The following is a 12,874-nucleotide window of genomic DNA, read 5'->3' on the forward strand; positions in this document are numbered from 1 at the left end:
GTCATCTGTAAAATGGGGGAAATTACAGTCCCTACCTCATTGAGTTGTTATTAGAGTTAAATGAGTTAATATTTGAAAAGTGCTTAGAAGAACACCTGGCATACAACAAGCACTTAAGTAAATGTTAAGTAAATATATACTCTCCTGAGCCTACACATCTTAAAATGCCAGAGATAGCTATAGCCACAAAATCGTGTATTTACCATAACATTAAAAAAAATGTTTTGAGAGTTCGGCCCTGATAAACAGAACCATGTTTTTACTCGTATGACAGTAGTCACCTTTTCATTTATTTTAACAAACAAAAGATTTTAAAAGATATCCTGGAGTAAGGCCAGCTACTCACAAAGCAAAACCAAAGAATAAAAACAGATACTGGTTTATGCGCTCAGTTCTGGAAGCCTGTGGAGTGCAAATTGTCATGAAGCCAATTTAATATAACTGCTTCCTTTATGCTGAAAGGATTCACTAGGGACCTCTCTGTTTCCATACAGGAAATAAAGCCTGTTGTGTCTGAACAAAAACTAAGAAATATTTTTCTTTTTCTTTCTATAATGCAGAATACTGTAAAACAAAAAAAAAGCTGTAGAACAGGAAATATGGCTAATCATACAAATTCTATATTTAGTTCTAGAAAATATTAGTAAAGTATCAGTAAAACAAGTCAGAAGGTAACTTGCAGGTAGTGGTAAACATCTTTATATAGAACAGAAATTTGGAGCACGGAGGCATAAACACTTAATGGTTTATTAATGTTTGTTTTATAAAAGCAACCTCAGTTTCCTCACTGGGTTACTTATACATTTCTCTACTCTTGACCACCAATAATTCTCAGGATTCTCAAAAGCTTTTACATAAACATGTAGTTTTCTGTTCCCCATTTATAGTAAATATTGTTGACTGCAAAATTCTAAAGAAGTAAGTTGTCATTCATCAAACAATTCGCCCGAGGTAGACAGATTTGGGATATTTCTCCTTAAGAGTCGGCCACTGAACAATGAAGTAATCGGAGAGGTGAAACAGAATCTTTCCGGACAGGGATAAATGTTCCACTCGGCAGATGCTTTCAACGTAGACAATGATCACTTTCTTTATTCCTAGTATCCCAAGGAGAAGGGCAGATATACAGATAGGAACACATGTTCCTGGTCCGTTACATAACACCTTGAAAAAAAAAAAGTTGAAGGTCAAATAAAAACACAGAATACTGCTCTAATTTTAAATGAAAAACAGTCCAATATTAGGGAGGATTTTTTTATTATGCTAAGTCTTGAGCGATTCCTTGTTAAGATCTGGCCTGTAGCAAACTTGTGCAGTTAGAAGCCAGGTGGGGCTGTGTTGTCGGCTCTCCTGCTTACCAACTGTGTGAGTTGGGACAAATCAGTCCACTTCTCTGCACCTGGGTGGCCTGCCCTGCACCACAGGACGTGTGCGCACAGTGCCCGGTGCTCAGCCAGCACCCACGGGATGGGTGCGTGTTGCTCTTCTCCGACTGCTTTGTGGATCTTGAATGTCACACAAACATATGGAAAACAGATAAAATGAGTTGTGATTCACTGTTTTCTCATATATTGACTTGTTCGTGTTGATTTTTTAAAGTAATCTAATTCATAGTTGGAGGACTGACATGTTAAGATATAGGAGAAAATGTCTTTAAATGACTAATTACGTAGAATATTTTTGTTGGAGGTAGAATCACTGTAGGAGTTCAATCCAACACACGGGATATTCGAGAGAAGGTTACTAAAGGAATGAGATTTTCCCTCAAGAGAATTTAATCCACATTTGTGGTCCCGAGAGTTTTAATGCTTTTGACTTCTGCTAATTTTTATAGAAAGCCACTGATTAAAAACAATTTAGTTGGTGAACCTAATGAGAGAAATAAAAATTTAACTCATAGAGTAACTGCAAAGAATTTTTATAAGTTTTTTAAGAAAATGAGGGGAAAGCTATTACACAGAATTGTTGGTAAGATAATTTACTATTATTTTCAGAGGAGAAAAAGCATTTTGCACAACATCTCAATCATATGCTCGTGCTGACTGAATTAGTACAATCTAATAAAGCATTTTTTACTCCACAAGTCATAAAACAGGAGATCCGTGGTTGTCTACACACGCCTACTGGGTATTACCTACAATGTCACATGATCGCTCCAGCACAAGGCCCACAAAACTTATCAGACATCAGAGAATCTTAGAGATGAAAGGGTCCCCAGAAATATTGTCTAACCATCCCAGCATTGCAGGGACCTTCCCCAACAGATGTCTGTTGGGGCTGTGAGACAAGGTGAGGGATATAACGGTTAGGTAAAGGTCATGTGAACTAAGCCCCGCCCTTCCTGGAGGCAGGACCACCTGGAACACCATTCACAGAGCTTTGGAATCAGAGACAGTAGCCTGTTTCAGGTAGGAACCAATCCTTTTTAGTCTCCCTTAGCTCCCACCTACGAGTTAAATCCCCTGCCTGTCTTTTATGAAGAAATTTTGTTCAGACTTTCTCCTGAAGTACCAGCTACTAAGCTGCTCTCCAGGCCAGTGCTCTTTAATCCCCACTGAGTTGCCCCTATAACCTTTCTTCATAGACCCTCAATGGAGCATAACAAAATGGGACAGGGAGTCCGGGGTTAAACAAGCTGTGTACTAGCTCTGTGACCTTGGACGACGGTAATCGTAATTACCACCTCAGCTCTCACTACCACTATTTATCAACAACACATCGTGGTCAGGTACTGTACTGAACATTTGACATGTATTCTTTTAGTTAATCTTCACAGCAATCATTTGAGGCAAGCTTTCATATCCCTTTTTGCAGAATAGGGATCTGAGGCACAGAGAGACTGGGCCAGCTGACTGATCACACACCTAGTCCAGACTAGATGACCTTTCCTGTTAGCTCCAGGATTTGATCATTCTTCGAGTCTCATTTGTTTCTAGTTTTGTCTGAAGCCTAAGTTACAAGATTGTTCTGAATCCTTTCAGGATTTAGAATTCTAAAAATCCTATTAATGCAAGGTTTCTCTAATAATGGCACTATTGACATTTTGGACCGGATTCTTTTTCCTTGTGGGGCCAGTCCTGTGCATCGTAGAATGTTTAGCAGTATCCCTGGCCTCTACCCACAATACTCCAGTAGCCAAGAAGATGAAGAATGTCTCCAGGCATTGCCAACTCTCCAGGAGAGAACCACTGTGTTCATGTATTCCCTAATCCTTGGATTATCTGTGTTGCTTTTCTCAATTTTTTTTCCCATAGTACAGAACAAAATAAAACCTACAGCTAAAAGATAATATAAAGGTTGCATGTTGGATCTTGAATGTCACAAAAATATTTTCATGTTTGTTGCCTTTAAAAAAAATATACATATCCACATGTGTTCCCTTCAGTGTCTGATCGGCCTGCTATACACAAGCTGTGAATACATTAATAGAGATGTCTGGATACAAGAGGGGAAGCGACTGGGCACTGGTGGGAGATGCTTTAATAACCTGCCATAGATCAGAGGCAAAAGGTAAAAGTGGAAATTAAAGGTATTTTGTTTATCTCTGTTGTATCTCTATTTTGAGGTACCTTACTACAAAAGTCCCAGAAACAATAAAATCACAAAACCCTAAACCAAGTATATAAAAAAAAAATCTTAAGGAAAACTTAGGCAAAGGAAAGCTTCTTTTAATTAACCACAGGTTTTTAACTCTGAGTTTTACAGTAGCCTGGGCAAAAATTTAAAAATTGGGGATTATGGAGTTTCTATTATTTCATGGAGCATACCAAAGAGACTTATTCCAAGCACTAAACAAACTAGAATTTACTGAGATAGCCTGGGTAAAGACTTTAAACAATATAATGGTTGAAGTTGTCTTTTTAATTTTATAAAAAACACAGAAATACTCTTCATATTTCTATTTCTTAAAACATAAGTTCTCAGTAAACGTGGGTGCACTGCTCTTACTAACTCTCTACCTCACTACTTTGTAAGCTCCTTATAAGCAGGGTCAATTTCTAGGACAATCCATGTTTTGAACCTGGAACAAAATAGGCACTCACTAAATTCTGCTGAAAGGAAGGAAGGAAAAGGATTGAAGGATAAGGGAGGAGGGAATCCTTTGCCTATCATATATGAAGTCAAACGTTCGCTCTTTCAGACTTGGCCCTGTTTGTAGCTGTATCGTACACATTTATCATGAACATAATGGCTGTGACTGACAACTTAAAACTTTTTTACTATCTCAGATCCATCGCCTTTTCCTCGGGGGAACCACCGTATCCCTTGCTCTCAACTTAAATGTTTGAATAGAGTTGACTCCACGCTCAACTATAAGGAGAGGACATATGACTCCAGTCTGACCAGCTAGATCATCGAATTGCCCTGGCCAAAGTCATCCGTTCAGGGAAGAGCATATAACCCATATAGAGCATATAAGTGAGAAACCGCAAGACGTAGCGGGACATTTGTTGGGGCTACTGAGAGAGCAGTACCTTTTCTGTTGTACTGGCATCTAGGAGAATGTGGACCTGGCAATGGTAACATCTATCTTGCCACCATGTGGAGGGCTTGAGAATGAAGCCATCACAAAGCAGAAGAGAGCAGAGCTGAGAGATGAAGACAAGCCAGGTCCCAAAGATAGCATTTAAGATCCATGAATCCAGCTGTGCCTGAAGGAAACCAGATCTACCCCTAGACTTGCCAGGTATGTGAGGGAATATATTCCATTTTTGCTTAAGCCAGTTTGAATCAGGACTTCTGTCATTAGCAATAAAAAGCATCCTGACACAGCCCTTTATTTTGTCTAACTCCCTGACTAAGCCCCGACTGTCTGCAGTGCCAACCGGTAGGCGTTCATACGTGCCTGTTGGATGAATTAGCAAATCAATAAACTTCTCTGAGAGCAGGAAATCCAAGAGATGTACTAAAGATAATATAAATTATGGGTCTAGAAAACTGCAAGAGGTCAGGGCTAAAATAAACATGAAGTCATGAGGCTAGATGAGCCCGATCGAGGATCAAGAAGAGTTACAAGAGGACTGTTGTCCTGTAGATTTGGGTCACCACAGGTCAAGTCCTGTTGGCTGAGACGTGACATCGGCATGCACGAAAAGACAAATTTAACTAGGGTAGTCTGAACTTAATTCGTAGCCTAGTAGGAACCCCATACACAGAATACGGGCCAAGACCTTTGGGGTCCTGGGTTGGTTTGAAAGTCAGAGACCATAAAGTTGAGGGTGATCCAAGCATATGAAGGTGAGATTGAAAGCCAGATGCAGAGTCCAACTAGTCTGTAATCTAAAGAGACTGGACAGAAAAGCGGAGCCCAACTCTGAGACACTGGCCTGAAAACCAGACTTTTGGACACCAGCCTCTGGCTGGTGGAGGAGGAGGCTGGAGAGAGCTAACAAACTGAGGAACCCAGCTGCAGGCAAGGTTTTACTGAGCTTCCAGGGCCATGCAAGAAGCTGGAGAACTAGAGCCCACTGTCAAAGCTGAGCTGGCTTGGGAAGACAGTCTCTATGGAGGTCACAGGTACTGTCAAAACCAACACTTCCATATATAGGATATTGGTTCCATTATGTAGACAGGTAAAAGTGGAGATGAGGAAGGCAGTAACCACTGAGATGTAGAACTACTCAGGAGTCACAGCAAGAGCCTTACAGGGGCTTCCCTGGTGGCGCAGTGGTTGAGAGTCCGCCTGCCGATGCAGGGGACATGGGTTCGTGTCCTGGTCTGGGAAGATTCCACATGCCGTGGAGCGGCTGGGCCTGTGAGCCATGGCCGCTGAGCCTGCGCATCTAGAGCCTGTGCTCTGCAACGGGAGAGGCCGCGACAGTGAGAGGCCCGCGTACCGCAAAAATAAATAAATAAATAAAAATAAAGAAGCCTTATAGGTAAGTTGCTTAACAATGCATCCTTCTTTTTTTTTCTTTGTTTGTATTTTATTGAAACCCTTTATTTATTAATTTATTTTTTAACATCTTTATTGGAGTGCAATTGCTTTACAACGTTGTTTTAGTTTCTATTGTATAATAAAGTGAAACAGCTATACGTATACATATATCCCCATATCCCATCCCTTTTGCATCTCCCTCCCACCCTCCCTATCCCACCCCTCTAGGTGGTCACAAAGCACCGAGCTGAACTCCCTGTGCTCTGTAGCTGCTTCCCACTAGCTATCTACCTTACATTTGATAGTGTATATATGTCAATGCTACTCGCTCACTTCGTCCCAGCTTACCCTTCCCCCATACCGTGTCCTCAAGTCCATTCTCTACGTCTGCATCTTTATTCCTGTCCTGCCCCTAGGTTCATCAGAACCTTTTTTTTTTTTTTTTTTAAGATTCCATACATGTGTTAGCGTACGGTATTAGTTGTTCTCTTTATGACTTCACTCTGTATGACAGACTCTAGGTCCATCCACCTCACTACAAATAACTCAATTTCCTTTCCCTTTATGGCTGAGTAATATTCCATTGTATATATGTGCCACATCTTCTTTATCCATTCATCTGTCAATGGACACCTAGGTAGCTTCCATGTCCTGGCTATTGTAAATAGAGCTGCAATGAACATTGTGGTACATGACTCTTTTTGAATTATGCTTTTTTCAGAGTATATGCCCAGTAGTAGGATTGCTGGGTCATATGGTAGTTCTATTTTTAGTTTTTTAAGGAACCTCCATACTGTTCTCCATAGTGGCTGTACCAATTCACATTCCCACCAGCAGTGCAAGAGGCTTCCCTTTTCTCCACACCCTCTCCAGCATTTATTGCTTGTAGATTTTTTGATGATGGCCATTCTGACCAGTGTGAGGTGATACCTCATTGCAGTTTTGATTTTTTTTTTTTAACATCTTTATTGGGGTATAATTGCTTTACAATGGTGTGTTAGTTTCTGCTTTACAACACAGTGAATCAGCCATACATATACACATGTTCCCATATCTCCTCCCTCTTGCATCTCCCTCCCTCTCACCCTCCCCATCCCACCCCTCCAGGCGGTCACAAAGCACTGAGCTGATATCCCTGTGCTATGCGGCCGCTTCCCACTAGCTATCTACCTTACGTTTGGTAGTGTATATATGTCCATGCCTCTCTCTCGCTCTGTCACAGCTCACCCTTCCCCCTCTCCATATCCTCAAGTCCATTCTCTAGTAGGTCTGTGTCTTTATTCCTGTCTTACCCCTAGGTCCTTCATGACATTTTTTTCTTAAATTCCATATATATGTGTTAGCATATGGTATTTGTCTCTCTTTCTGACTTACTTCACTCTGTATGACAGACTCTAGGTCTATCCACCTCATTACAAATAGCTCAATTTCGTTTCTTTTTATGGCTGAGTAATATTCCATTGTATATATGTGCCACATCTTCTTTATCCATTCATCCGATGATGGGCACTTAGGTTGTTTCCATCTCTGGGCTATTGTAAATAAAGATACAATGAACATTTTGGTACATGACTCTTTTTGAATTTTGGTTTTCTCAGGGTATATGCCCAGTAGTGGGATTGCTGGGTCATATGGTAGTTCTATTTTTAGTTTTTTAAGGAACCTCCATACTGTTCTCCATAGTGGCTGCACCAATTCACATTCTCACCAGCAGTGCAAGAGTGTTCCCTTTTCTCCACATCCTCTCCAGCATTTATTGTTTCTAGATTTTTTGATGATGGCCATTCTGACTGGTATGAGGTGATATCTCATTGTAGTTTTGATTTTCATTTCTCTAATGATTAGTGATGTTGAGCATCCTTTCATGTGTTTGTTGGCAATCTGTATATCTGCTTTGAAAAAATGTCTATTTACATCTTCTGCCCATTTTTGGATTGGGTTGTTTGTTTTTTTGATATTGCGCTGCATGAGCTGCTTGTATATTTTGGAGATTAATCCTTTGTCAGTTGCTTTGTTTGCAAATATTTTCCCCCATTCTGAGGGTTGTCTTTTTGTCTTGTTTATGTTTTCCTTTGCTGTGCAAAAGCTTTTAAGTTTCATTAGGTCCTATTTGTTTATTTTTGTTTTTATTTCCATTTCTCTATGAGATGAGTCAAAAAGGATCTTGCTGTGATTTATGACAAAGAGTGTTCTTCCTATGTTTTCCTCTAAGAGTTTTATACTGTCTAGCCTTACATTTAGGTCTTTAATCCATTTTGAGTTTATTTTTGTGTATTGTGTTAGGGAGTGTTCTAATTTCATTCTTTTACATGTAGCTGTCCAGTTTTCCCAGCACCACTTATTGAAGAGGCTGTCTTGTCTCCAGTGTATATTCTTGCCTCCTTTATCAAAAATAAGGTGACCATATGTGCGTGCGTTTACCTCTGGGCTTTCTATCCTGTTCCATTAATCTATATTTCTGTTTTTGTACCAGTACCATACTGTCTTGATTACTGTAGTACAATCTGAAGTCAGGAAGCCTGATTCCTCCAGCCCCATTTTTCTTTCTCAAGATTGCTTTGGCTATTTGAGGTCTTTTGTGTTTCCATACAAATTGTGAAATTTTTTGTTCTAGTTCTGTGAAAAATGCCAGTGGTAGTTTGATAGGGATTGCATTGAATCTGTAGATTACTTTGGGTAGTATAGTCATTTTCACAATGTTAATTCTTCCAATCCAAGAACATGGTATATCTCTCCATCTGTTTGTATCATCTTTAATATCTTTCATCAGTGTCTTATAATTTTCTGCATACAGGTCTTTTGTCTCCTTAGGTAGGTTTATTCCTAGGTATGTTATTCTTTTTGTTGCAATGGTAAATGAGAGTGTTTCCTTAATTTCTCTTTCAGATTCTTCATCAATAGTGTATAGGAATGCAAGAGATTTCTGTGCATTAATTTTGTATCCTGGTACTTTACCAAATTCATTGATTAGCTCTAGTAGTTTTCTGGTAGCATCTTTAGGGTTCTCTATGTATAGTATCATATCATCTGCAAATAGTGACAGTTTTACTTCTTCTTTTCCAATTTGGATTCCTTTTATTTCTTTTACTTCTCTGACTGCTGTGGCTAAAACTTCCAAAACTATGTTGGATAACAGCTGTGAGAGTGGGCAACCGTGTCTTTTTCCTGATCTTAGATGAAATGGTTTCAGTTTTTCACCATTGAGAATGATATTGGCTGTGGGTTTGTCATATATAGCCTTTATTATGTTGGGGTAAGTTCCCTCTATGCCTACTTTCTGGAGAGTTTTTATCATAAATGGGTGTTGAATTTTATCAAAAGCTTTTTCTGCATCTATTGAGATGATTATATGGTTTTTATCCTTCAATTTGCTAATATGGTGTATCACATTGATTGATTTGCGTATATTGAAGAATCCTTGCATTCCTGGGATAAACCCCACTTGATCATGGTATATGATCCTTTTAATGTGCTGTTGGATTCTGTTTGCTAGTATTTTGTTGAGGATTTTTGCATCTGTGTTCATCAGTTATATTGGCCTGTAGTTTTCTTTCTTTGTGACATCTTTGGTTTTGGTATCAGGGAGATGGTGGTCTCATAGAATGAGTTTGGGAGTATTCCTCCCTCTGCTATATTTTTGAAGTGTTTGAGAAAGATAGGTGTTAGCTCTTCTCTAAATGTTTCACAGAATTCACCTGTGAAGCCATCTGGTCCTGGGCTTTTGTTTGTTGGAAGATTTTTAATCACAGTTTCAACTTCAGTGCTTGTGATTGGTCTCTTTATATTTTCTATTTCTCCCTGGTTCAGGCTTTGAAAGTTGTGCTTTTCTAAGGATTTGTCCGTTTCTTCCAGGGTGTCCATTTTATTGGCATATAGTGGCTTGTAGTACTCCCTCATGATTCGTTGTATTTCTGCAGTGTCAGTTGTTACTTCTCCTTTTTCATTTCTAATTCTATTGATTTGAGTCTTCTCCCTTTTTTCTTGACGAGTCTGGCTAGTGGTTTATCAATTTTGTTTATCTTCTCAAAGAACCAGCTTTTAGTTTTATTGATCTTTGCTATTGTTTCCTTCATTTCTTTTTCTTTTATTTCTGATCTGATCTTTATGATTTCTTTCCTTCTGCTAACTTTGGCGTTATTTTGTTCTTCTTTCTCTAACTTCTTTAGGTGTAAGGTTAGGTTGTTTGAGATTTTTCTTGTTTCTTGAGGTAGGACTCTACTCCTATAAACTTGCCTCTTAAAACTGCTTTTGCTGCATCCCATAGGTTTTGGGTCATTGTGTTTTCACTGTCATTTGTTTCTAGGTATTTTTTTATTTCCTCTTTGATTTCTTCAGTGATCTCTTGGTTATTTAGTAGCGTATTGTTTAGCCTCCATGTGTTTGTATTTTTTACAGTTTTTTTTCCTGTAATTGATATCTAGTCTCATAGCATTGTAGTCGGAAAAGATACTTGATATGATTTAAATTTTCTTAAATTTACCAAGGCTTGATTGTGATCTATCCTGGAGAATGTTTCATGAGCACTTGAGAAGAAAGTGTATTAGGTTGTTTTTGGATAGAATGTCCTATAAATATCAATTAAGTATATCTTGTTTAATGTGTCATTTAAAGCTTGTATTCCTTATTTATTTTCATTCTTGGATGATCTGTCCATTGGTGAAAGTGGGGTGTTAAAGTCCCGTACTATGATTGTGTTACTGTCGATTTCCCCTTTTATGGCTGTTAGCATTTGCCTTATGTATTGAGGTGCTCCTATGTTGGGTGCATAAATATTTACAGTTGTTATATCTTCTTCTTGGATTGATCATTATGTAGTGTCCATGTCTCTTGTAACATTCTTTATTTTAAAGTCTATTTTATCTGATATGAGTATTGCTACTCCAGCTTTCTTTGATTTCCATTTGCATGGAATATCCTTTTCCATCCCCTCACTTTCAGTCTGTATGTGTCCCTAGGTCTGTAGTAGGTCTCTTGTAGACAGCATATATATGGGTCTTGTTTTTGTATCCTTTCAGTGAGCCTGTGTCTTTTGGTTGGAGCATTTAATCCATTCACATTTAAGGTAATTATCAATACGTATGTTCCTATGACCATTTTCTTAATTGTTTTGGGTTTGTTTTTGTAGGTCCTTTTCTTCTCTTATGTTTCCCACTTAGAGAGGTTCCTTCAGCCTTTGTTGTAGAGCTGTTTTGGTGGTGCTGAATTCTCTTAGCTTTTGCTTGTCTGTAAAGCTTTTGATTTCTCCATCAAATCTGAATGAGATCCTTGCTGGGTAGAGTAATCTTGGTTGTAGGTTCTTCTCTTTCATCACTTTAAATATGTCATGCCACTCCCTTCTGGCCTGTAGAGTTTCCGCTGAGAAATCAGCTGTTAACCTTATGGGAGTTGCCTTGTATGTTATTTGTCACTTTTCTCTTGCTGTTTCAATAATTTTTCTTTGTCTTAATTTTTGCCATTTTGATTACTGTGTGTCTCGGTGTGTTTCTCCTTGGGTGTATCCTGTATGGTACTCTCTGTGCTTCCTGGACTTGGGTGGCTATTTCCTTTCCTATGTTAGGGAAGTTTTCGACTATAATCTCTTCAAATATTTTCTCGGGTCCTTTCTCTCTCTCTTCTCCTTCTGGGACCCCTATAATGCGAATGTTGATGTGTTTAATGTTGTCTCAGAGGTCTCTGAGACTGTCCTCAATTCTTTTCATTCCTTTTTCTTTTATTCTGCTCTGCAGTAGTTATTTACACTATTTTCTCTTCCAGTCACTTATCCGTTCTTCTGCTTCAGTTATTCTGCTATTGATTCCTTCTAGAGAATTTTAAAATTTCATTTATTGCGTTGCTCATCATTGTTTGTTTACTCTTTAGTTCTTCTAGGTCCTTGTTAAACGTTTCTTGTATTTTCTCCATTCTGTTTCCAAGATTTTGGATATCTTTTCTATCATTACTCTGAATTCTTTTTCAGGTAGACTGTCTATTTCCTCTTCATTTGTTTGGTCTGGTGGGTTTTTACCTTCCTCCTTCATCTTCTACATATTTCTCTGTCTTCCCATTTTGCCTAACTTACTGTGTTTGGGGTCTCCTTTCACAGGCTGCAGGTCTGTAGTTACCATTGTTTTTGGTGTCTGCCCCAAGTGGATAAGGTTGGTTCAGTGGCTTGTGTAGGCTTCTGGGTGGAGGAGACTGGTGTCTGTGTTCTGTTGGGTGGGGCTAGATCTTGTCTTTCTGGTGGGCAGGGCTGTGTCCGGTGATGTGTTTTGGCTGTCTGTGAACTTAGTATGATTTTAGGCAGCCTCTTTGCTAATGGGTGGGGCTGTGTTACTGTCTTGCTAGTTGTTTGGCATGGGGTGTCCAGCACTGGAGCTTGCTGGTCGTTCAGTGCGGCTGGGTCTGAGCATTGAGACAGAGATCTCTAGGAGAGCTCTCGCCGATTGATATTACATGGGGCCGGGAAGTCTCTGGTGGCCCAATGTCCTGAACTCAGCTCTCCCACCTCAGAAGCTCAGGCCTGACAACAGCTTGGAGCACCAAGACCCTCTCAGCCACACGGCTCAGAATAAAAGGGAGAAGAAAAGAAAGAAAAAAAATGTTTTAATAAAATAATTAAAATAAAAAGATAAAAAAATTATTAAAAAAGGTAAAAAACATTTAAAAAAAAAGAAGAGAGAAACCAAACCCATAAACAAATCGACCAATGATAACAACCACTAAAAACTATACTAAGATAAACATAAAAGTCAGAAACAAGTCAGTCGCAGACAACAAACTCCAAGTCTACAGTTGCTCCCAAAGTCCACCGCTTCAATTTTGGGTTGATTTGTTGTCTATTCAGGTATTCCACAGATGCAGGGTACCTCAAGTTGATTGTGGGGACTTAATCCACTGCTCCTGAGGCTGCATGGACAGATTCCCCTTTCTCTTCTTTGTTCGCACAGCTTCTGGGGTTCAGCTTCGGTTTTGGCTCCACCTCTGCATGTAGGTTACCCTCAGACATCTGTTCCCATC

The 12,874-nt window shown here is 39.2% G+C and overlaps 1 protein-coding gene across 3 annotated transcripts in view; it reads right to left on the reverse strand.

The window, feature by feature from the left end:
* Positions 1–727: 727 nt before the first annotated feature.
* Positions 728–12,874, reverse strand: part of ALG14 (ALG14 UDP-N-acetylglucosaminyltransferase subunit) — a 104,608-nt gene continuing 92,461 nt past the window's right edge. For 2 of the 3 annotated variants that reach the window (XM_027114399.1, XM_027114396.1), the window contains exons 4-5: positions 1,359–1,505; positions 728–1,164 (exon numbers count right to left, since the gene is read on the reverse strand). In XM_027114399.1, coding sequence (XP_026970200.1) covers positions 934–1,164; positions 1,359–1,505 — 378 coding nt within the window. In that variant the 3' untranslated portion in view covers positions 728–933. The remainder of the gene's footprint in view (positions 1,165–1,358; positions 1,506–12,874) is intronic. The other variant, XM_027114397.1, reaches the window with a different exon arrangement.

This window comes from Aethalodelphis obliquidens, unplaced genomic scaffold, assembly GCF_003676395.1.
Source record: "Aethalodelphis obliquidens isolate GAN/ISIS:26980383/991018 unplaced genomic scaffold, ASM367639v1 scaffold13, whole genome shotgun sequence".
NCBI lineage: Eukaryota > Metazoa > Chordata > Mammalia > Artiodactyla > Delphinidae > Aethalodelphis > Aethalodelphis obliquidens.